Raw genomic sequence first — 26612 nt, forward strand, 5'->3', positions numbered from 1 at the left:
AACTATAAAAGCTTTCAGCCCAAACTTGTTAAACTAGAAAAAACTGGCAGCAGAAACCCCAAATTTCCAATGACATGGAAGCATCTGAGACCACCATGGGATTTCCTATAGAAAGCTGTGATTTGGGGGAGTACGAATAGTATAATCTACCACTGGGTTGGTGCGGAATCCTTAATAATTGAGAATAATTTTCTCTTTTAACGATAGTTTTTCATTAACCTTCAACTTGGGCACATTAAGTTAAGCCTAATCCTATTTGTTTTGGTCATTGGCAGTCGGACAAATAACACATTACGGGACGCCAGCCGTAGTCCCTCTGCCTTCCGTGGAGTCGGAAGACCATTGATAATGACATTATTCTGCATATTTCATTAAAACAAAAGTCACTACTGGCCTGAAACAAACCCACAAAAACCACAAAGGCTCAAAAAGACAAACCCTCGACGTAGAGCGAGTGTAAATCATATCACATAACACATTCTGGGTTTAGCTCGGCAGCCGCTCGGGCCCGGATCATCCACTTACTTGGACGCGCTGCCGTTCATTATGGTCTTGTGGTATTGTAAATATGCAGACGTATACAGGCGGGGGATCATCTCTGATATCAATGCGAAGCCAAGTGCGTTCTTATAGGCAATGTACAAGGGCAAGACGGAGATGTAAAGTCTGAAAAATTTGGGTAAAATTTTTCAAACTTTTTTGGGCTTGGACTTTATTGTTCTCATTGTAGCTAATGGAAGTATCAACAGTAAGATAAGATTATCTGTAAGTCACCCCCAAAAGAATTGGACCATAGTGGACAGTGGTTTTCTCCAAATTACCTCCTTCTGCTGGACCTACTGGGGTATCAGAGTCTGGTTCCGTAGAGGACTATGTCCCAAACTACTAGACCGATACTACCAAGCTTAAGAAAGGCTTCAGTAATGGAGGCCAAGACGCAGCTGTTTATATAAACCAACTTGATCCCCAAAACCTTGAGAGTGCAGAGACTGTTCATCTATATTCCTCATCTAAGTAACCAGGGATCTGAGCAGAGTTTCTTCAGACTTTCGGATCTTCCTCGTTGCTGCATTGCAGTGTCTTCCTTTAGAAAAAAAAAAAATAAAGTGTCACTTTTTTGGGAACGGCATCTGTGCATAAATGCTCTGGAGACATAAACACATGCATTTATGTAAATCAGCCGTGCATGCTGGCGAGCCGCCCTCTTCTATCAATTAACTTTACAACTCTGGAAAAAATGGGAAGAAACGGATGCAACTAAGAGCAGAGAATTAGTGGGGTATAAATCACTGAGCGTGCTGCCATGTGCACTACTGCTGTACTACTATGAGTACCGTCATGTGTACTACCACTATACTACCACTATACTACCACTATACTACTGCCATGTGCACTACTGTTATACTACTGTGAGTACCGTCATGTGTACTACCACTATACTACCACTATACTACTGCCATGTGCACTACTGTTATACTACTGAGAGTACCGTCATGTGTACTACCACTATACTTCTGCCATGTGCAATACTGCTATACTACTGTGAGTACCATCATGTGTACTACCACTATACTACTGCAATGTGCACTACTGTTATACTACTGTGAGTACTGTCATGTGTACTACCACTATACTACTGCCATGTGCACTACTGCTATACTACTGAGAGTACTGCCCTGTGTACTACTGCTATACTACTGAGACTACCGCTATGTGTACTATTGTTATACTACTAAGAGAACTGCCATTAGTACTTCTGTTATACTACTGAGAGTATTGCCATGTGTACTACTAGTATACTCCTGAGACTACTGCTATGTGTACTACTGTGATACTATTGAGAGTACTGTCATATGTGCTACTGTTATACTACTAAGAGTACTACCATGTGTACTACTTCTAGACTAAAGATAGTACTTCCATGTGTATTACCCCATACTACTAAGAGTACCACAATGTGTACTACTCCTATACTACTGAGAGTACCACCATGTGTGCTACTGTTATACTACTGAGAGTACCGCGATCTGTACTACCCCTACATTACTACTGCGACTACCTCCATATGTACTACTGTTACAATACTGAGAGTAACAACATGTGTAGTACCTCTATACTACACATACTACTATACTACTGTGTACTTGTGTACTACCACTATGCTACTGTGAGTGCTGCCATGTGTGCTACCGATATACTACTGGAAGTACAACCATGCGAAACACAACTATACTACTAACAATGCAGTGATATGTAACTCTATCTATCCATTTCATATCTATTTATACCTATTACTCTATATCTGGAACTAAATGTGTGATTATAGAACATTTTACCACCACTAGAACCCCAGGCGATGAGCTGCAAATGATTCCACAACAAGCATCAGATTTCCCTGCAGCACCCCCACAGGGCCGGTGGAGTATTACACAGTTTATATTTGCATAATACATGAACATGTAGGGTTGTTCAGACACTGAAATGTTTGGTCCCATGGGTAGGACTCCCCCTATTGGGGGTATATGACATTGGGCTGTTAAAAACTGGAAAACCCCTTTAAGTCTTATTCTCTTTGTCTAGCCAGGCCAGATACATAGCAAATCCTTTTGTTTGTCCTAATTTCTCCAAAAAATGCAGTAGGAAAACAGCTTCCCGCATTCCTAATTAAAGCGCCAAGACAGTCATTTCCACAATTTCGGTTGCATCATTGACCCTGTAATTGCGTCGAGAGCTTTCTGTACATTGTCAATGAAGTCGAATTGACTTGTCTAATTCTGCACGGGAAGCATTTATATCTCCATCCCACAACACACTCCCCCCACTACAAAAAGAAATACACACAAAAAAAAAATTTGAATTTTTATTTTTTTATTTTTAGATTTTTTTAATTTTATTTTTCTTTGTAGCTGTCTGTCGGACCGACTAGAAAAAAAAAATGAACATTTCACGGGCTGAATTCTTAAAAAGGGTGGGTGGGTGTGATGCATTTGTCAGTCTGGGTTTAGATCTGCAGAGGCAAGAGACAGCTTGAACACACACCGCCGCCCCGGCTCCTCGCGAAAGATTTGCACAAATTTCAGCTGCAGCCTTCAAAAGGGATTTGAGTGAATTGGATTTTTTTTTAAGGTTAACCCATGTCAAACCTATTACGTTCCATTCACATGCAAAATCCCTTTTATGTTTCTTTCTTCTCTTCCCTGTTGGGTTTCCTTGAAGGCGAGAATTATGAGCAACGTTCAGGGTTTTAGGCAGGGAAAGGTTTTTTTTTTAGTAATCTGATAAAATTTTATGATTAATTTGCTATGTTCTGTTAAATATCTATATTGTCTGTATATGTAAAGTAGATTCTAGAGTCGATTTACCCATAACTAATGATGATCGGACACTATGATCAGTTCCGGGACACCCCCTTGCTAATCATAACCATAGCTAGTTGATAGGGGGGTCAAATCCCATCCAGCAATATGTCCAGATCAGACGGTTGAACCTGAACACCGAACCTGACCATCGGGTCTGTTCATCTGTGCCCAAAATGTAATGACTTGGGACCCTCGGGGACCCAACAGTGATGTCGTGTAGGAAGCAAATGATAGAAAAGGGAATAAAAGACTCCATGCTCGTCCATTCAGCTTTGTATTATTGGGGCCAACCAGAAATAAATTTTCTTGGTGCCTCAAAAACAGAAAATTTGCCCTTCAGTAAACATGTTATGGGCAAACGTAGACCGACCATTCAGGGCAACATCACGGGGGCCTATGTGAAGAAGGAGGCAAAAACCTCATTGGAGGTCCACAATATGTACAAGTGGCCCTAACTTATGAACCCAAGTCATAATCTATTGCTATAGTGGTTGGTAAGGGACCCATGATTTGTTGCCACAACGGCACTTATCCAGGTCAACCCAGGATCCATTGGTGTATCCCCCTGAATAGAAGTTACCCCATTATCCATTGAAGAGTAAGTTAGTAAACCGGTGGCGGGGAATCACTGGGAGTTCTACCAATTACAAGAAGGGTGGCCCGTTTTACCTTCGTCTTGAGTGAGGAGTGATGGCCCTACATAAGTGATGCCCCTCCATTCTCTTGAGATTAGGGGAGTGGCAGATGTGGGATATGGTTGGGAGGATGGGTCTCAATAATACCACCAACAAAAATGCCATGTAGGGGGTTAATTGGGCACACAAAAAATGTTTGCCTTCAAATAGGGCTATAAAAAAAACTGATAGAAATGTCCCACTTGTCTACAAATCGGCCTGTTGGTAACTCCGGGTCAGTAATGTAAAATTATTGTTGCATGTTACTTGGAGACCTTGGCCAACTATGTAATACTTGCGCTAGTTCATGCAACCATGAGGGTAGTACTACTGGGGATGTGCAATGAGAAGCTGGAGATATTGGGATAGAGGCAGAGGCCTGCAAGTCAATGGTAGTAAATAATCCAGAAGCTGCGGGACATTGTACACCGGTGATGTCACAGCGTCAATAGGCCATTACATTACAGACAGGTTCTTATGACATCCCACCCGCGCTATGTATATCATATATACTGCAGGGAATATCTCTCTCTGCTCATATCATCTGTCTCAGTGTGTGTACTGAGATAGATAGATAGATGAATATGAGATAGATGGATGTGAGATAGATAGATATGAGATAGACATGAGATAGATAGATGAATATGAGATAGATAGATAGTTTATTTCTATAGCTGCATGATTTCCTGCATTCCTGGACCAAGATACCCCCACCCCTGAGACGAAACTATGGATAAACCTCCCCCCCCCCCCCCATGACTCACTACCCTCAGCTGCAGAATGATATTGTGATCACTTTCATAAGTACAATGTGATGTCTGTCACCTCCATGTCACCTAGCAGCAGGGGAATCACAACTAATTTGATTAAGGGATTGTCATGTCGCTAATGTTTTTAAGGACACATCCACTGCAGCAGTGTCACACCCGCTTCTTTGGGATATGGCAATAATAGATTACACATTATGGTGAAATCTACTGTGTGCAGAACTAAGAATCTGTTTTTTTAATCCCCCTGCTCCAAATCCCTTGCATAGACAGACAAATTCTGACTTCTTGCAGCTGCCACTAGGGGGGGCACACTATATACATTGCATTAAACTCAAAATGAAACATGTTTTCATATAACTCTTTAGCTCCATCTAGTGGTGGCTGCAATGTTACTTGTTATCACTATAGCTATATTTGGTAGACAATTTAAAAACCCTACGCCCACCTACCTACCTTATTTTTTATTTTATTTGCAAATGAGCATGTAGGTTCACCCTGAGCATGATCACAGAGTCTGAAGCACTTGTTTTGCTCAGTTTCATTGGAGAAGCAGGCCGTGCGAGAACCACTGTGCTAAAATATAGTGCAGAAAATGCTAATTTGTGTATAAATAAAAATTACAATTTTGTAGCATTTTTTAGGCCACATCTCAAAAGACTTTGCCAACAAGGCCATAAGTTTATATGCGGCCAAGGAGCTGAAATTTTACCTATATTATCGGCCTCCGAAGTTGAGTAAGTCATGAAATCAAGTGAATGGAGCTGTTACTCTAGATACATTTAAGTATACATGAAAGTTCTGGTGGGGTTGTGGGTATACATAGAAGCCAATCAGAAAAAAAGCAGAGCTGAAACATAAAACATATGGGGGGGGGGATATAAAATAAGAGATGTGATCAGTCAGGTGTAGACTACATCCATGTATAAAAAGCCAATTGTGATGGCACATGGTTAATGGAGCCACCTTGTCCCCAAGATTTAAGTGTGCAGCCGTCGTGTGTGTATACTCTTCTGTTTTCCAGCTTATTTTGGTGGCTCGTAGAATACATTATAGTCAAGTGAATGAAGCCGTATTCCATTAGTCGAGGAACAGCGCGTTTTATTTACCCGCATCCTGTCCATTCACCCTCTCCATCGCCGGCACTTATCATATCCCTCCATACTTTTCTCCCCGAGCTTTTCTCAACTTCAAGAATCATGAAAAGTAAATTTCCTATCGCACCTGTCCGCCGTGACAAGCCGTGAGAAAATTGTGGTCATTTGGATTAAGGGCATATCCATCAGCGGCAGGCGCGGACAGGTTATTATATGTCTTTTTAGAATATATGAATCCCATCTGCGACATGTTAGAAGGCTGAGAGTGCCGGCTTTATATAAATAATTATCCTATCCCTGATATACTGTGAGCCGCCGCCATATATTCCCTCTATAGCGCCATTCTCAGCCTTATAACCCGTAACATAAATCTCAAGTCTTTTTATTAAATAAAAAAAATCCCCCGGAATAACATTTTCCAGGGCTTCACCACTTGCGTGCCTTGTTACATCTCCTCGACGTCTGACATCTGGAAAGGTGTTGTAGCTTAAGTATAATGATGCATGTCACCTAGATGTGACAGCGCGTCGTGTTTAACATGCGGGACCTTAGCGCGGGGGTTTTCGATGCATGATTTAATCTCGCTAATTTGGTTGTACGCAACAGAGATTAACCTAAAGAGGCTTCTGCTTGATATTCTAACAAGACATGTTGTTGCCTCTTATATATCAGTATTACGTTCTGGAAAGGTAATTTTTATATTGAGATTTTTTTTTTAAGTGTGTATAACTTTAAATGGGAGGGGCTTTAATATGAGTTGGGCTTTGCATTATTGGTTGTTAATAAAGAGCAAAATTTAGTGGCTAATATTTGGGGTGGGATTTATCACAGCTTGTATGTACAAGACGTGATTTGTTCGCAAATCCCGGTTCAGAGCCAGCTGTTACAAATTCTCTGCCCTCTATGCCGACTGAGTGGGGAGGGGTGGTGCTGGGCCATGCAGTGGGCTGGCGTAGGGTATTCCTTCCCCGTGCCGGCTCATGGCCTATAGTCTGTATATAGTAGTGCCCAGGCGGCCGGAGCTTCCCACTGCTTCCGGCAAGTTTTGTAGTGCGTGGGTACCATCATACGCTGGCACACTTAACACCAGCATATGATATGTCGAACCACCTCTCCATCCACCTCTGAGTACAGCTAAGGTTGTCCTCATGTAAGACCCAAGATGTATCTCTGCCCGTTCATAATATTTGCCCCATTACTGCGCTAGGCACATATTATATAGTCAATGGGGCACATTTACTTACCCGATCCTGTCGCGATCCCCGAGGTGCGTTGTCCGACGAGGATGAAGTCCGGCAGGATTCACTAAGATCGTGCTCCCCATATCCTGCATGTGTCGCTTCCCCGCTCAGGTCCGCCGGAGTTCACCTTCTTCTTCCCGGTGCATGTAAGTGCATGTCTTGCAACAGAATTTGAATTTTAAATTCCGCGCTTAGTCCAAATCACGGCCCCTGATTTGTGTCACATGAAAGTCGGCGCGAAAATCTGATCGCGTGTGCCAAAAACACCTGTTAAATGCTGCGCAAATCGGAAATAGTGGTGTGCGGACCCTTAGTAATTGTCCCCCAATGTGTTCACTACCTAAGCCCAAGGTTCTTTATCAGAAGCCAAAATTTTATATTAGCTTAAAATTTAGGGTTAGGAGAGATCATCATCCTGGTAACCCTGTAAAAGTTAACCAAGCACCGATCATGCATGAGCACTGACTTCCACATCGGAGGGGCTCTGATAGGGGGAATTCTGATGTGAATCGATGATTTGGATACCACTGTTATCCTTTAAAACCCCTTCCCCATCCTTACTCATCTGTTGTGTGTTGTATTGCTGCTAAGCTGCTATTACTTGATTGGAGATCACTAGCAATACCAGATTCTGCCTATGGATGAGAGTGGGGCTGTTTTATGTGTTGTTATAGTCGAGCACTGGAAAGATTATCTAGAATTAGACTGGTTTACCTAAAATATTTTACTGTTTTTTTTTTATAAAAATCTGGTTTTTTTGATGCCTTGTAACAATACACGGTTGTCAGATGTATAGTTTTCCCCACACTTGCTGTTTGTAGCACCTTCATCTTTTTAATGTGTGATTTTGTGCACCTCTAGGCTATTTGCCATTTAGAATTTGTCATCCACATTTGTATCTTGAGTCGTCAGAAGTCACTACCGATTACAAGTCTAAGACTGCTCAAGCAGATACTGTAATCCTGCCCTCCAAATCCAGCGTCGTATCACTCCCAAATGACAGGATTTCTCAGATTTGGACATTTTTTTTATGAAGGACACTCCCAAACATCTGCACCCCAGAACCTGGATTTAAAAACTACCTTACAACCCCGACTGCACCCAGTTATTTCCACCAGTCCACCAGTTATTTCCACCAATCACATGGAAGGGAATGGGGTGGTAGTCGTGCATGCAAAATATCAAAATAGGCCCATGGGGATGATATTGGGTGTAGACTATAGGGTCGCCTTTCAATATGACACTTTCACAGGACAACCATTTTAAGGGCCCGACTTACCTCTGGTTAGGCTCAAGAACCTAAGATGTACCCACAGTGCCAATATATCTTACTCCAATACTGTGCCACTTTCAATCCCCTGCTCTTTGACTTTCGCCCGACTTTTCTAACAATTGTTGAAGGTCACTATGGTCAGGCCATGTCTCCATTCTTATATATGGGACTGATGGAGATAGCTGAGTGCTGTTGGGCCCCCCACCAGGGACAAAGTATTTGCCCCCATTGCTATGCAAAGCAGATATTGTAGTGCCAACGTTTCCACTACACAAGGTTCTTCAGGAGACAAATTTAGAAATCAGGGTTATGCAAGATCCTCGTTTTAGCACCACAATAAAAGTTGATAAAACAAAGGTTGTGCATGTGCCATGACTTTCAACCCCCTGTTTTCCCAATCGCTGAAAGTCACTGCGGTTGAACCATCTAACCATTCACTTCTATGGCAGAATACAACTAGGGCTAGCCTTATGTAGGATGTACAACCAAATGGGGTCAAAATATTTGCCTTCGTTTTATGCCAGGCCTATATGATACTGACAATGTTTCCACTACCTGAGCACAAGGCTCTTCATCAGGAGCCACCATTATTACTAATTTATTACTCATTGGATTTTCTTCACCTGTCAATCCAGAATACAGCTAGGGCTATGCTTATGTAAGATGTACAACCAAATGGGGTCAAAATATTTGCCTTTGTTTTATGCCAGGCCTATATTATACTGCCAATGTTTCTACTACCTGAGCACAAGGCTCTTCATCAGGAGACACCATTATTACTAATTTATTACTCATTGGATTTTCTTCACTTTTTTCTCCAAAAATTATCCATTACTTGGGTTTTCTGTCTGTTTTAGCCCTGGAAATACATTTTCTGTTTTCCCTTTATCGGCGAGCGGCATCCATGCAGCTCTCAGTTTTTACGTAAAGCCAATGCCGCGGCTCCTTCTAAAGGTAGTAGGAGTATTAGTATTATAGAACTAAACCAGATTAGGGCGAATGTGAATTAGATTTGCTAACAGATGGCGCGGAGGAAATTAAAGGTGCTTTGCGAATGGAAGAGACAGCAGCTCCGCTTTTCTCTCTGTCTTTCTTTCGGTGCACTTGATAGACGGGTATAAATCACAACAATCCCGTCTTGACAGCCAATTTCAAGAATTTGATCTGGTTAAAGACACGGCTTCCCTGCAGCCGCTTCTCTAGATTTTTCTCCGGCGCGCTGCACCTTGTCATCTTTACTCAGGCACCTGCCTTTTCTCCTAATGGAATTTGCTCTAATTACAATTTTAGCTCTTTAGTGTAATTACTTTGTCATAGCCGTGTATTTTGTAGCCTTTCCATTTGCACTTTTTTTTTAAAGCATTTTTCGGAATTTTTGGGGAACAACAGTTAAATATTAATTCAAATGCAACTTCTTAAATGTAATTTGACTAAGCCTTAGTTTTGGTTAGAAGCCTTGAACAATACCTAATGATAATGCCGCCATATGGTGTGCAAATAACCGTGCTAAACAGCGATATGTGAGTGTTAAGTTCCATAGCGTTTAAATAACAATGTAGCCATACACTACAGAAATAGACCAAATATACCAAACTAAATAGCAGTGCAAGACAATGCCATACCACCATATAGTGTCCTAATAATCCCAACATACAGTACTTGTGTCTTATCACAGCTATGTGTATAATAATAGTGTCACATACTTAGTATTAGGCTCATACCTTAGACTCTTAGTATCAGATTCGAATGCACTATGGCCAAGTCAATCATTGTGTAAATTGACATTTTTGGGCAGTGAAAAAAATTGGGTGCACCAGTAGTCATGACCCTGCCCCTTGTGCACTGAGAAGCTCATTTGCATAAAGGTACAACTGTAATTTTCTGCACTATGATGGATCACAGCCCAGCACCAACCCTTTCCTCTTGGTCTTGATATGACCTTCGACGCTTCTTGAGATTTCAGAGCTAGTGGAAGAGGAAACGAGAACCATAGGATTAGGAGGAGTAGGGCATTCCTCGAAATGGCTCCTCCTTGATTCTCTGAAATGGCTCCTCCTTGATTCTCTGAAATGGCTCCTCCTTGATTCTCTGAAATGGCTCCTCCTTGATTCCTCAAATCGACTGGAAGACTTCGTTTAGAAATAAAATTGATACAGAATGTGATACAAGTGAATTTCAAAATTTGGTAGATTTGCGTAAACCACTGGTTACAGCCTTCATAGAAGAGCTATATTTTACACCAAGAGAGTCTATCCCCTTGGTCTTTATATGACCATCTCCGCTTCTTGAGATTTCAGTGCTAGAGGAAGGGGAAAGAAGCAAGAACAAAAGGAATAGGAGAAGGAGGGCGTTCGCAAAATGGCTCCACCTTGTTTCCTGAAATGGATCCTCCTTGATTCCTCAAATTGGCTGTTATTTTATCAACCAATACAGGGTCCCGGTACAGGGTTTTATAATTATATCCACCACTGATCACTGCAAACCCTATTAACTGTGCTACAAAAAGCTGGATATTTCTGATCTGGAAGGCTGCATTAAAAATTGATACAAAAATTGATACAAGTTAATTTCAAAATTTGGTAAATTTGCGCAAACCACTGGTTACAGCCTTCAAAGAGGAGCAAGATTTTATACCAAGAGATTAAATCTCCTTTAAAGGGTTAACCCAACCTTCTTGTAGGATCTCCTTAGACATCTGCTCAAAGACATTCCCGTATCAGAGGAGCTTTTATCCCGCTAAACAGCGACAGCAAGGTGAGGCGCGAGACGCGCACACATAAAAGGTTAAAAATGACAGCTTACTACAGTGAATTCAGATACAATTATGCAGTCACTTTGTTTGTCAACTGGAGCTCTGTCTAACATATGCCGAGACTCCTCCACCGAAGAGGAGGAGAGGAATCTGTCTGACGGAAGGAGAGATCTTTCCGAAGAAGCAACAAACAGTTGGGGAAAATGATGTTTCCTACTGACAATCAAATCAAATGTAGTAACAACTCGCCAGCTCCCCGCTGCTAGCTGACAGCACGCCGAAACACACTGGGACAAACATTCACTTAAACACTGATTGCAGGAGAACGCCATCCTGCAACTTACACAGAAAGGAGAGGGAGATAAAGGAAATCTCTTATTTCTAAGCAACTTTTCGCAAATGTGACCTTTTTATGTTCTTTACTTAGAATTTGGAGAGGGCTTAACCATTTCCTTGAAAGAAATTCAATGTATAACAAGATTTCTTAACCTTCAGATGTCATCTATAACATCCCATGGTAATCAGGTAGTTGGGCGGTGCCATCTTGGTTAATTACAGAGGCCAACTACCTATGGTAGACTCTCGTCTTCTAAATTTAGGCTTATAAAACTCACTTGATGGCAGCTTTCACTTTCTACAGAAACACTTGAAGTGGTTCCCAAGTTTCACCCCAATGATAGATGCTGAAGGGGAGCAGCATCGATCTGTTGGATTCCAACATGGACAATCCTGTTGACCCACCATGTATGGTAGCACCATCCCCATCCCCTTAGAGAATGCCTTTACTTACAATCCAGCATCCATGAGTATGGGGGATTCAGTAGACCTGAGATAGGTCTCAGTCTCAGCAGCCATGAGTATGGGGGATTCAGTAGACCTGAGATAGGTCTCAGTCTCAGCATCCATGAGTATGGGGGATTCAGTAGACCTGAGATAGGTCTCAGTCTCAGCATCCATGAGTATGGGGGATTCAGTAGACCTGAGATAGGTCTCAGTCTCAGCATCCATGAGTATGGGGGATTCAGTAGACCTGAGATAGGTCTCAGTCTCAGCATCTATGAGTATGGGGGATTCAGTAGACCTGAGATAGGTCTCAGTCTCGGCAGCCATGAGTATGGGGGATTCAGTAGACCTGAGATAGGTCTCAGTCTCAGCATCCATAAGTATGGGGGATTCAGTAGACCTGAGATAGGTCTCAGTCTCAGCATCCATGAGTATGGGGGATTCAGTAGACCTGAGATAGGTCTCAGTCTCAGCATCCATGAGTATGGGGGATTCAGTAGACCTGAGATAGGTCTCAGTCTCAGCATCCATAAGTATGGGGGATTCAGTAGACTTGAGATAGGTCTCAGTCTCAGCATCCATGAGTATGGGGGATTCAGTAGACTTGAGATAGGTCTCAGTCTCAGCATCCATAAGTATGGGGGATTCAGTAGACCTGAGATAGGTCTCAGTCTCAGCATCCATAAGTATGGGGGATTCAGTAGACTTGAGATAGGTCTCAGTCTCAGCATCCATGAGTATGGGGGATTCAGTAGACTTGAGATAGGTCTCAGTCTCAGCATCCATGAGTATGGGGGATTCAGTAGACCTGAGATAGGTCTCAGTCTCAGCATCTATGAGTATGGGGGATTCAATAGACCTGAGATAGGTCTCAGTCTCAGCATCCATAAGTATGGGGGATTCAGTAGACCTGAGATAGGTCTCAGTCTCAGCATCCATGAGTATGGGGGATTCAGTAGACCTGAGATAGGTCTCAGTCTCAGCATCCATGAGTATGGGGGATTCAGTAGACCTGAGATAGGTCTCAGTCTCAGCATCCATGAGTATGGGGGATTCAGTAGACCTGAGATAGGTCTCAGTCTCACCAGGGTTTGGTTTAAAAAAAATTGTAAGTTAAAGGGCTTGTCCACCAGTACTGATCTGTTCTAATGGCTTAGGTTAAAAAATAAACTACTATTTAGTGTACACATCCCATATGCTGACCTATGTAAACACCATAATATACTTTTATTATACGGAGTATTTAGAGTATATTATAGATAGCAAATGGCCGATAACTAAGGGTCGATGCTTACTTCAAAACACAGCGCCATACCTGTCCATAGGTTGGTTGTGGAATTACAACTCAGCCCCATGCACTTCAAAAGAGCTGGGCACAACCCATAGGCAAATATGGTGACCTGTCTTTAGAGAAAAATCCTCAAATTCCCTTTAATTTATTTTTGAAACTAGAGAGTTTTTGAAAAAAATATTTACAATTTTTTTTTGCATTTTGTTTACTATACCTCACCAGTTATTATTAGATTATCCTGCTGCAACCTTTCCAGTTTTTTTTGCCATTGTTGTGTAAACAGTTATCCCGGATGCCAGCAATAATTAATGTCAAGGCTTGGCCATGTACATTTTAGATCACCCCCCTAACACTGCTCCATGAGCCGCATAAACAAGCGTCTAATAACTAGTAGCAAATCTAAGGAACCAGAGCCTTGCTGTCATTTTTTTTACCTATTTTATTTTCCAATAATTATTTTTGTATTCATAGAATGTGTATTTATTTAGTGTTTTTTTTTATTTTATATTAATATATATTATATATTATATTTATCTACAAATATATAATTACATTTAGATATTTTTTTATAGACAATTTATGTTAAAAATTAAGATTATAATTGTATAATCTAGGTTATAATTTAGGATTATAATAATTGGCACTTATTTTGTATAGAATAAAATGAAAAAAACAAAATAGGAATGTGATTTGAGTGGGTTCAAAGGAACCTCATATGGATGTCCTTCCCCCTACAAAGAGAGCAGCAATATCCATATATTAAAATAGGGGGGTTCAGAGGTTTGGAACAGATTTTGCAAAGGGACCTATACGATGCATACCACAGCGGTTTAGTGACCCGTAGATAAATGGCCAACCTTGGGTTGTCTAATTATCAAAGCACCTTCCATATCTGATGCTCCCAATGATCCATTTATACGGGACCTCTTTGGGATGACTGGAACAAGCTAAGAAACCCAACATCTCCATCTCCATGATCTCCCCCCACAACAAAATGTTTGAACTTTGGAATTGAAGGTCCTGATTTTATTTTCCCTTAACATTGTCTATGGTGGTCAACAAGTAACGATGCCACAGTACAAATAAGTTAATAGGTTTGTTCCACAAAAATCAGAAGGTTTATTTAGATTTAATGGGCCTCTATATTCTTTGGCATTGGGCCGAAGAACCTATACAGGACTTCCGATGACCTCCAAAGGTGGACAACCAGATGATAGCAAATGGTCATAGGGACATGAAAATGATGTGGAGGATTATCTCCCACCACAGCAGAAGGATTGGACTTTGGGATTTATGTGACCAATCCTATTTTCCAACAACATTGTCTATTTTGAAGTGTCAAGACACCCCAGAAATTGCCAAATGCCCTGTAGATCATGAGGTTCATCTTGATTTAATAGGCCTTTATGCTCTTTGGTGTTGGACAGGAGAACCTATAGAGGACTTCTCTCTCCCGATGACCTCCAAATGATAGGAAATAGTTATAGGGACTTGAAAATGATGTGGAGGCTCTTTTATCTCGATTATCTCCCACCAGAGCAAAAGGATTGGACTTTGGGATTTAAGGGCCTAATCCTATTTTCCAACAACATTGTCTATTTTGTAGTGTCAAGACAACCCAGAAATTGCCCAATGCCCTGTATATCAGAAGGTTCATCTTGATTTAATAGGCCTTTATGCTCTTTGGTATTGAGCAGAAGAACCTATTCTCTCCCGATGACCAAAGATGGACAACCAGAAGATGAGAAAGGGCTGTAGGGACATGAAAAGAGATCGGAGGCTCTTTTATCAAAGACTGGGACAAAAACATTGGGCAGATTCGACCTTTTGGGGGTTGAGAGGACCCTTCTCTTCTGTATGTCACCCCGGTAATGGGTATCATTTTGCAAAAAGTTTATTTTGGCCCATCGTTCATCTCGGCCGGCTCCACCATTTTTTTTTATAATGTCAAACGTCTCATCAAATTCCCTCTCATGGCCCGGGTATTATGGCACCATTTTCCTCGCTGTCGTCGTCAGAGCTCATCTCACTTTTATTGTACATTTACATTTTTATCTGTTTGTTTAAAATAGAGCTTGAATGGTAAACTATGCACTCTGGCAAGTTCACATCATTTTGTCTCGTAGCCACAGAACAGTTGGCACCAGCTGGGCCCCTCCTGATGCCAGAGTAAAATCACTTAAAATAATATAGAAGAGATTATCTGCACGCTAGAAACCGTCGAGCAGATAAGAGCTCCGGAGTGTGCCTGAGATGCGCCTCTCGCCTGCCTGCCGAATGAACCAAATTGAGATTTCAATACAGTAAAGATCTTGTGTAGGCTAATTGTAACATTAGAACAAATGTATATCAATACTGTTATAGCAGACGGACATCTGTTTAATTACAAGCGAGCGGCTAATGAACTTCTACGGGAAAAAGACTGCTCCACAATGAACTGCTGCAAAAGCAATGGAGATGCACACAGTCCAGTAGAGTGGAGCGCCCCCTAGGGCCAGGATAGTTTGTGAGCCCTGGTTAAATACTGCGTTAGTGTAGTTGACATATTCCTTTTGTTTTGGTGCCTGGATGGCAAGTTCTTAGGAGCATCTTGGTTTCCTCTGTCCTCAAGTTGTTCCTTGCCCTACCTGAGATCGGTGGCCATTTCCCCATTCACCGGATACCACTTATACTATTGGCTTATTATTGGACCACCCGATTCCTAGGTACCACGGCAGCCGCTATGCTGTCTGCTCTGGAGGTCGTGTCTATGTATGGTGGAATAGACTTTGGCCGGTAGGCTGGTGCACTGCAGTATGGAATAGTTGTGGGTCTTGAGTTTGTATGTAACCAGAACAAGAAACCCTTCCTTCCTTCCTCCTTCCTTCCCATGAACATTCTCTGTCACTCCTTCCTTCCTCTTTCCCTTCTTTCCTCCTTTCTTTCCTATTTTTCTTCCTTCATTCCTTCGTTCCTACAGCCCTCCCTTACTTCTTTGCTTCCTACCTTTCTTCCTCATTCTCTTCCTTCCCCCTTCTTTCCTTTCTTTCTTCCTTTCTTTCTTCCTTTCTTCTCTCCTCCTTTCCTTTTCTTCCTTTCTGCATTCCATCCTCATTTTCTTCCTTCCTCCTTTCTTTCCTTTCTTCCTTCCGCTCCTTTCCTTCTTTCCTCCTTTCCTTTCTTCTTCTTTTCTTTCTTTCCTTCCTTCCTTCCATCCTCATTGTTTCCTTCTCTACTCCATTCTTCTTTCTTTCTTTCTTTCTTTCTTTCTTTCTTTCTTTCTTTCTTTCTTTCTTTCTTTCTTTCTTTCTTCTTTCTTTCTTCTTTGCCTCATAATTTCTTTTCCTTCTCTTCCTTCGTGCATTCCATCCTCATTTTCTTCCTTCCTCCCTTCTTTACGTCCTTTCTTTGTTCTTTCTGTCCTCACTTAATTTCCTTCCTTCCTTTCTTCTTTAATTCCTTCTTTTTTTTATTTCTACTCTTTCCATCTTCTCGCATTTTTGCTTTTCTTCACCTTTTCCCTTACTTTCCTTCCTCTTCCTTTCTTAACCTCCTCCCTTCTTTGAGTCAATCATTCCTGTGTACGTATAGCGGTATATGTTTCTGTATACTATATGTGTATTTGTTTGGCGGTAAATTAAGATCTCTGTGTAGCAATAGTAGTCTACATTACTATGTATATTTTTCTGTATAATATATATATATATATATATATATAGTAGTACATACATATTTCTAAATACTATGAGTGTATAGATATCTATAAGTATATGTATACTTCTGTATGTGTATACTGTGTATGTATAGTGGTATATGTATAATTCTGTATGTGTATACTGTGTATGTATAGTGGTATATGTATACTTCTGTATGTGTATACTGTGTATGTATAGTGGTATATGTATACTTCTGTATGTGTATACTGTGTATGTATAGTGGTATATGTATACTTCTGTATGTGTATACTGTGTATGTATAGTGGTATATGTATACTTCTGTATGTGTATACTGTGTATGTATAGTGGTATATGTATACTTCTGTATGTGTATACTATGTATGTATAGTGGTATATGTATACTTCTGTATGTGTATACTGTGTATGTATAGTGGTATATGTATACTTCTGTATGTGTATACTATGTATGTATAGTGGTATATGTATACTTCTGTATGTGTATACTGTGTATGTATAGTGGTATATGTATACTTCTGTATGTGTATACTGTGTATGTATAGTGGTATATGTATACTTCTGTATGTGTATACTGTGTATGTATAGTGGTATATGTATACTTCTGTATATGTATAGTGGTATATGTATATTTCTAAATACGTATAGATATCTAGCGGTATATGAAGAATCCTGTTATAAATCCCAACTTTTCCCCCATTAGTTCTGGGATGTCGCTTTGCATTTAGCAGCCTGCGGCGGGGGCTGCGGCGGGGGGCTTCGTGGCATATTTGCAGTGTTAGGAGGGTAATGTATGCACAATGGCATATCTATATTTGCACAGCGTTATTGTTCATTTAAACACTGTATTGATTTGATGTTTTTCATGGCTTTCGCTATGACAGGCTACAGACCATAAACAAGGCCTACTTATCTGTAGCTGCAGAGGAGATTGAATAATGAGGATTGAATAAACTGTGTGACTGGCTTATCGGGTTAACCCTTTAATCCCCCGGGCTGACCGGCCGGGAGGAGGAGGCAGGGGTAGCATTGCGGGCTGAGTATACACCACGCAGATTGTACAGACTTGTACCGCTGCTTCCATAGAGATAGAGGGGCTCATAGTCCCTAGTGTCATACAGAACCTCGGTACCGCGTACATTGGGTACTGTCTTACAGAACCTCGGTACCATGTACATTGGGTGCTGTCTTACAGAACCTCGGTACCATGTACATTGGGTGCTGTCTTACAGAACCTCGGTACCATGTACATTGGGTACTGTCTTACTGTGTCATACAGAACCTCGGTACCGTATACATTGGGTACTGTCTTACTGTGTCATACAGAACCTCGGTACCATGTACATTGGGTACTGTCTTACTGTGTCATACAGAACCTCGGTACCGTATACATTGGGTACTGTCTTACTGTGTCATACAGGACCTTGGTACCGTGTACATTGGGTACTGTCTTACTGTGTCATACAGAACCTCGGTACCGTGTACATTGGGTACTGTCTTACTGTGTCATACAGGACCTTGGTATCGTGTACATTGGGTACTGTCTTACAGTGTCATACAGAACCTCGGTACCGTGTACATTGGGCAGGATTTGTCGACATATTATTCCCAATTCCAGAACCCATACTGTCCTGATTTACATGGCTTTGCCTATACCTTGTAGTATTGACCATACACTTTACAGAACCCTTTACTATGGGGGTCCCAAGTAGCTTTGTCCTGGGGTTCCTTGAGCCCAACCAGATACAATTATTTTTGGTGGCCCACCCTTAATCACCCCCTACTACTAAATAGATCCTACTAGCTTCTAATAAGGTTTTCCTATACTGTTCCTCCAACATTAGTGCTTACAGTCTCTGAGGATGAGGGGTGACACAAGAGCTTACAGTCTATGAGGATGAGGGGGTGACACAAGAGCTTACAGTCTATGAGGATGAGGGAGGACACAAGAGCTTACAGTCTATGAGGATGAGGGGGTGACACAAGAGCTTACAGTCTATGAGGATGAGGGAGGACACAAGAGCTTACAGTCTATGAGGATGAGGGGGTGACACAAGAGCTTACAGTCTATGAGGATGAGGAGATGACACTAGAGCTTACAGTCTCTGAGGATGAGGGGTGACACAAGAGCTTACAGTCTATGAGGATGAGGGGGTGACACAAGAGCTTACAGTCTATGAGGATGAGGGGTGACACAAGAGCTTACAGTCTATGAGGATGAGGGGGTGACACAAGAGCTTACAGTCTATGAGGATGAGTGGGTGACACAAGAGCTTACAGTCTATGAGGATGAGGGGGTGACACAAGAGCTTACAGTCTATGAGGATGAGGGGGTGACACAAGAGCTTACAGTATATGAGGATGAAAGGGGAACACAGGAGCTTACAGTCTCTGAGGATAAGGGGGTGACACAAGAGCTTACAGTCTCTGAGGATGAGGGGTTGACACAAGAGCTTACAGTCTACGAGGATGAGGGGTGACACAAAAGCTTACAGTCTATGAGGATGAGGGGTGACACAAGAGCTTACAGTCTATGAGGATGAGGGGGTGACACAAGAGCTTACAGTCTCTGAGGATGAGGGGTGACACAAGAGCTTACAGTCTATGAGGATGAGGGGGTGACACAAGAGCTTACAGTCTATGAGGATGAGGGGGGGATACAAGATCTTACAGTCTATGAGGATGAGGGGGTGACACGGGAGCTTACAGTCTATGAGGATGAGGGGGTGACACAAGAGCTTACAGTCTATGAGGATGAGAGGGTGACACAAGTGCTTACAGTCTACGAGGATGAAGGGGTGACACAAGAGGTATTAGGGGCCAATTGGCATCGACCTTATGGGTTTTTTGCTTTCTTTTGGTGTAGGAGTATAGGTTAGACTAGAGACTTTATACCACCAGAGCTATGATATTGCATATATAGAGTATGGAATATACATTATACCTTGTATCATGGATGGGCACATCCTTGCATCTACATTGAGGCATTCAGTAGGCAGATTTGCATTCTGGGAAAGTAACTCTTTAGGTGCTCTGCGCTTTCCTCCATTATGACATTCTTGAAATTCTTGTTTTCCTCCTCTTATCGAGTAATGGCTCCGACTTAACAAGGCAAAGTCATATTAGAGGCAGCGAAGAAATCCTTTTTGTGCACCTTGTTTCGAGTAAGCCAGTGCACCTTAATGCAGTGATGATATGTTAGGAGAGAGACTTGTCAAAGCATCGTATTACTGTGATGGCGTAATGACACCCTGTCGCCATAAAGTAGTCCTGTTTCCTCAAATCGCACGTTGCACCGTTGATTTCTGACATGACACTTCATTCAGTCTTCGGGCTTCTTCTTCTTGATTCTTCGACGGGAGCAGCTGGTTCCCATTTTTCTACTAAGTGATTTGTGTTTTTGCCACTTTGCTAGAGTGCAATTAATTGAAGCAGAAAACATGTTCATTGTGAAGGAACATCCAGGGTTGAAGGAAGCAAGCGACCATGTGCATTGCACCATTACTTTTGTGGAAGACTTTTCACAGTGGATTTAAGGGAACTGGTGGCTTATTACTTGAATGGGCAACGATGAGGGCGGCAATTTTTTGAATCCTACAGATTGTGTTCTCCTGTTCCTTTCCCCTTGGTTTGAGATATCCCGAGATCAGTGGGATGATCGGCTTTGATGCTCGAAAGGATGACATGAAATTAATCATGTAAAGGGTTTTAATTTTTTTAACGTATCTTCGCTCATCGTATGCCAAATGGCATGAAGAGCAAAGACACTACTGCCTAAAACAGATGTTCAAGATCCAGTGGACCTGCTTATAATCTCTACTCTCTAAATCCTCAAATATTGACGTCTTCCTTGGAAAAAATCCCCCAAATTTATATAGTTTTGGTAGCAATTCCTACCCATTCCCTGCCAGAAGGTTGCACCAGCCTAAAACTTACGCTAAGTCAAATGGACACCACAAGCAATGGTTGACTCTAGTGAAGGAAAGTCTTCGAGACCCGAAAGTCATTGACCACTTTCTGTTCTGTAGCTTCTGTAGAGACCAGAAATACATTAAATGGGATCCTTGTATAGAATAGAATGAATATGATCATGTTGATAACATACTTTTTAAGTATAGAGAATGTCGAAATTGGTTCCATCACTCATAAGATAAAAGTCGGCCAACTTCACAAATTATTGCAGATCACCAGATTCCTCTCCTTCCAGATCGGACTTGTAAATTTTATATGCCCCTGAGATCAGAACCTCCATCAGATCAGATCCTTTGGCCAGTTGACTATTTTTGGAAATGTTTGGCAAAACTGTCGCTGCCAAAACTTAGTGTTGGATAAGTGGCCTACAACCTGTGGTCTTCAGCTGTTGTGTCACAGGTTATGGAACCCTGTCGGTAAGGCCGTCGTAGAACATTTAAAAACTTATACCTTGGGAGCCCATAAATGATTATTTTCAGTGGAAACCCCTTAAGGCAGTGGTGGCGAACCTATGGCATGGGTGCCAGAGGTGGCACTCAGAGCCCTCTCTATGGGCACTTGCACCATCACCCCAGGACAGAGTTTGCCAGACAGGACTCAAGGCCTCCTGCAGTCCAAAGCATCCCAGAAGGAAGCTACCAAGATAATCCAAACTTCTTCTCCTTTTTTCTACTGTATTGGTGTCCTTAGGTGCCTATACAATTTAAACATGTAACAGAGCAGGGAGTAATAAGTTACTGCTTAAATTGTCGAATCGGCACTTTGTGAAAAATATGTCGGCTCTGGTTGTAGTTTGGGCACTCGGCGTCTAAAAGTTTGCCATCACTGCCTTAAGGCTTCAGTTACCCTTCATTGATTTTTTGTTTGGGATTGCCCAATATGAGACACCCTTCACTCCATGTATTGCCAACCTCTCTACATTTCCGTGATCAATTTTTTTTAATTGTCTAAAAATATCAATTTTCTGGTGATATTTTTACGTGCACCTTTCAAGGTTCATCCTAGAATTTTTTCTCTATCCTTGGATCCATCCGTTCATTGACATTGGGTCGACGTCTCATTTTAACTTTCCGGGTTTATCTTAGTGTATGTGTGGCCTGGCATTTGTTAACCTCCATTTTTAGCAAATTGAGATAACGTGAATTTCTGGACTGGTAGAAGAAGCAGGATTGACATTTTTTTTTCTTATAAAGAACAGATAAAGTCATCATCTTGGAAACGGCTTCTTTCTGACAAAAACGAGCTCTTTTGAAATAAAGCCATATCCACTGTATTCCTTCTTGAGTTAATGTGAATTTTAGTGCCTCCAATTTTAGATTGAAGTAGGGACCAGGATAAAACCCACTATGTGACAGTTGAATTTATAGATAATTGTGAATATTTCTGCCCTTGAATAATAATACTGTAGAATTTTTTTTTTTGTGCTCAGAGGAATGTGAATTATGCCCTGATGTTAGCAGCTTAGTATAATGGAATGATGTCTGTAGTGTCTATCGTGTAATGAACTCCACTGTAATTAGCAGGTCAACCCCCCACCCCCACCTCCTTGCCAAGCCATGTTTTCGGCAAAATTCCAAATATCTCATACAATAACAATAGATGTCCTGCAGGCAATGTTCATACAAGTTCATCCAAATAGCAGAAAGAGTGAAATTGGGTCAAACGATTTTGTCCCTTCTATGGAAATCAATGAAATAGAGGTTTTTTTTTTCCTACCATCATTTAAATAGCCTCTCGCTAATGTTCTGCCATCTGACAGATGCTTCTAGACGTAGGACATGAAAATTAAAGTAAACCATGCAATTATTTATGCAAGTCTTCAGTAGACGTGAGGCTGTGAGCGCATTGGGACCCTCTGTTGTTGGTTTTGTTACATTTGATGGAAAAAATGTAGCGTAAATGATGGGCACCAAACGGTCTGTTGGGTCATTAAGTCATTGGGGTTCATTGGGGAGCATTGGTTGTATGGCAGATCCTTCACACAACCTTTTAGGTGGTTGTCGATTTTTGACCATGGTTTTTGTAAACCAATTGTTTTCATTTATATCATATGGACATTCCTTTAAGATTTTAAGGAACAATAATGTCCTTAGGTGGTTTTATGTTTTAGGGTCTAATCACACTTGTTGTTAACTTGATCTGAAGTGTGATTTGGAACCATAAACCAAAAGCCTATAAGGTCAATACTAAAAGTCTCGGCAGAATGGTTGACAGAAACAGGGTCGACTGGTCCACCAGAGAACTAGAGGATCCTCTGGTGGGAAGTCCAAGCTCTGATATATAAAAATGGACCTCCATGATGTAGTAGACATTGACTGGACCAGTTGACTCCGGGGACTTAGGTCTAGAGATCTTATTGCATCATGTATGGAGATAAACATGCCCATTATGGATAAAGGATTGGCCCTTCTGCGTTATCTCTAGTGAGCCCTTTGACATGTGGACAGAAAGCCCCATATACCTCAGTTTTGACTGGTCTCTTGTTCACAAAAAAAACTCTTAGTACAGTAATAAAAGGAGAATGTGAGCTCTCCAATGTACAACCGGATGCGAGGGATGAATCTGAACGAATGTTTTAATCATGGCTGCATAAAATTCACGGCCGGAGAGAGAGCGAGTAAAAGGGAGCGTATTTTAGTACCCTAATAACTCCTAACTCTAGCCTAAGATCATAATGTATGTGAGAGCAGTCCAGTAATTATAAGGTAATAAGTGGTTTTGTAAGTGCTCTAAATTAAAAGGAATTCGCAGAGCTGTTGTAAGTCAGAGCCGAGCCACTTTCCTTCAAATGTTGGCCTGAGCCATGAGTGCCACGGCAGAGGAGACATTTGCATGGCTGTAATTAGTGTTAAAAGAAATAGGTTACAGACATATTAAGGAAATTCACTATTTACCAGACCTTATTTCTGGGTTTCGTAAAAGGTTGCATGCTCTCACTACACGTCGGGTGCAGTACCGGTAGTGCCGACGGTGGATGTTATGTAATTACAATTAGGATTTATATTGTAAGGTGAGATATTTTGGGATGTTGGTAATTCCTTGGGAGTCTTAGAAAGTGTTGCAAATATGTGAGTAGTAATTGGGTCAAGGAAACCAATTTGTGGGAGACGCAAAGGCACCGTTTTTTAGGTTGAGATCTAGCATTGACGTCTTCTTCCATCGATGGCTATGAACGTAAACATGTAAAATACTTTGTTTGCACATACAGATTGTGAAATCGGTAAAGGGATGAGTAGTTTTGGTCAAGTTTTTCAATTGGAAATATGAATGTAAAGGAAGAAAGAATCTATAGATATATAATGGAAGAATTTTGTGGTGTTCCAAGCTGTTGAGTTCATCCTTTGATCTTTGGAAGACAGCTCCTACGTGAGCAAAAGACAACTCCTAAGATCTATTGCCTATTTAGTGGTCGAAAAACTCAAACACATGAAGACATTTTAAGGAAATGATCCTTTAAGGAAATAAGACTGTTCATAAAATCTTCAATCCAACTGTTAGGTGAAACCTTCAAAGCCATCAAGGGAATGATGGTGTTTTGTTGGAAAGGTCAAATGTCCAGTTTTCCCCTGAAAAACATTTGTTCAAGCTAAAATGATGATGGACATGGAGTACTAGGACTTGCTCAAAAAGTGAGATATTTACTTCATGCTAAGTCGTGTTATAACTTGAGGCCCAAACTTGAACCTGGTCTTCAGCCAGAAGTCTGGATTGGAGGTTCACCTCACTCCTGTCGGTAAAGCCGACAGCATTTAGAGGGTTAGTTTGAGTTCTGGGAACCGGCTAAACCCAATTGGGTCCACCCACTCCTACCTATATTCGTAGAATGAACAAGTTACTGCCTATTGAGATCAGATGTTGAACCAAATTATGTGCAACCACTTTCACTTCCATATTTGAGTAGAAGGGACATTGATGATCTGAATCGAAAAAATATTTACATTGAGGTTTGTAATTCATTGATTAAGAACCAACTTAGATCTTTTGTTCCCAAAAATATCCTATTTTGTTTTAATTTTTACTGCAGTCTACATACTACCCCATATGTCACATGTACAATTTTGCCTATTGACAGCCGGTCTTACCTCTGGGAAAGGGGATTTGGGCTCCTGAAAGTTTTTGTTTACCGCCTGTCTGTAACATTGCTAAATCTCTGTCACGGCCTTATGCTGATTACCTTCATGTACAACAAGGGTTATTGACTGATGAATGAATGATGTGCAGTATTTAGCCCCTACAGAGCAATCTTCGAAAACCTAGGAAGCTTTCTTGTATTAAACGGAGCCTTCTTTTTATTCTTGTCTCCTTATTACCATGCAGGCTTCTCTGCAGAATGTCAAGCAAGGATCGACACATTGATTCAAGCTGCTCGTCATACATCAAGACGGAACCCTCAAGCCCAGCCTCGCTGACGGACAGTATCAACCACCACAGTCCAGGTGGCTCATCAGACGCCAGTGGAAGCTACAGTTCCACTATGAACGGGCACCAGAATGGACTAGACTCTCCACCGTTGTACCCATCCGCCGCAGGTCTTGGTGGCAATGGGCCCGTCAGGAAAAGATATGATGACTGCTCCAGCACCATTGCTGAAGATTCACAAACCAAATGTGAATATATGCTCAATGCAATGCCCAAAAGACTGTGTCTGGTGTGTGGTGACATAGCATCAGGTTACCATTATGGGGTGGCTTCGTGTGAAGCCTGTAAGGCTTTTTTCAAAAGGACAATTCAAGGTTGGTGCTTCTTTCTTTTTTACCCCATAACTGCACAGCATAAAAAGTTAACCAACATGTTGTGTTCTCTCCTCAGCCAAAGGTTTAATATTATACCAACCTCCAAAAAACACCAAATTTTACCAAAATTTGCAGTCTTGTTTATTATATATTTTACATATTCTAGTTGGAGAAGGTCCTACAAATCTACCCCATACATCCTTTTACCCAATTGGACAAAACCTATGACATTCTTCTGCTTCCATTTTCTTGGAAAGTGCATTTATCATAATAACTAAGAGGGTTCCTTCTCCCAATTGCTGGGACTCTCATTGTTTGGCCCCATAGCAATCTGTAACCAAGTTCTTATTTTGTGGATAAGCTAGATTTTTTCGGACATCCTTTATAAGCATGAAGCTATCCCAACATCTTGAATGACTGGTGTCCAGATGCAAGGCTCACAAAAAGTTACCCCCCTATTCTTCACACACATGCTTGCCTAACTTCAGCAGGTACGTGTGGGGTTCTTAATGGGAAGAATGGAGAAAGCCACTCCCAGAACTTACCGCTAGGTATCAGACAGTCATCCATTCCGTCAAAAATTATTTGGAGGTTACACTTGAACATGTCCAATTGTTCTTTACCCCAATCCCCGTCGTGAAGAGTTGAGAGCCCCCCATGTACATGAGGCCTTATAGGAAACCTGAAGGGTTGGCATAGCTTAACAATCAGCATTCCTTCACTCAGATAGGGTTAAGGCTTCCGAAACCTTTTTATCTTATGGTCTCCATTCCTGATGGAAAAAAGTGATGGAAGTCTGGTGATTTGAGCCCGATTGAGCCTTATCAAATTCACTTTACCTGGTTTCTCTTCACATACTCTGAACATTACGTGAAGGCTCAGTAACGTCAGATGTTCTGACCTTGGTTTCACTACATACAGTGTGCACGCGTCTGGGGCCTGACCGTACTCATGAAGCCAGAATCCCATTCCCTTTTCCTTCCAGAATCGAAGGAATTA

At 41.5% G+C, this 26612-nt stretch overlaps 1 protein-coding gene across 6 annotated transcripts in view; it reads left to right on the plus strand.

The window, feature by feature from the left end:
• The window catches only part of ESRRG (estrogen related receptor gamma), a 620288-nt gene that overhangs the window by 466622 nt on the left and 127054 nt on the right, over positions 1 to 26612 (plus strand). For all 6 annotated transcript variants that reach the window (XM_072140121.1, XM_072140120.1, XM_072140115.1 and 3 more), the window contains one exon: positions 25198 to 25613. In XM_072140121.1, the coding sequence (XP_071996222.1) occupies positions 25211 to 25613 (403 nt within the window). In that variant the 5' untranslated portion in view covers positions 25198 to 25210. The remainder of the gene's footprint in view (positions 1 to 25197; positions 25614 to 26612) is intronic.

Source organism: Engystomops pustulosus, chromosome 3 (assembly GCF_040894005.1).
Source record: "Engystomops pustulosus chromosome 3, aEngPut4.maternal, whole genome shotgun sequence".
NCBI classification, from domain to species: domain Eukaryota; kingdom Metazoa; phylum Chordata; class Amphibia; order Anura; family Leptodactylidae; genus Engystomops; species Engystomops pustulosus.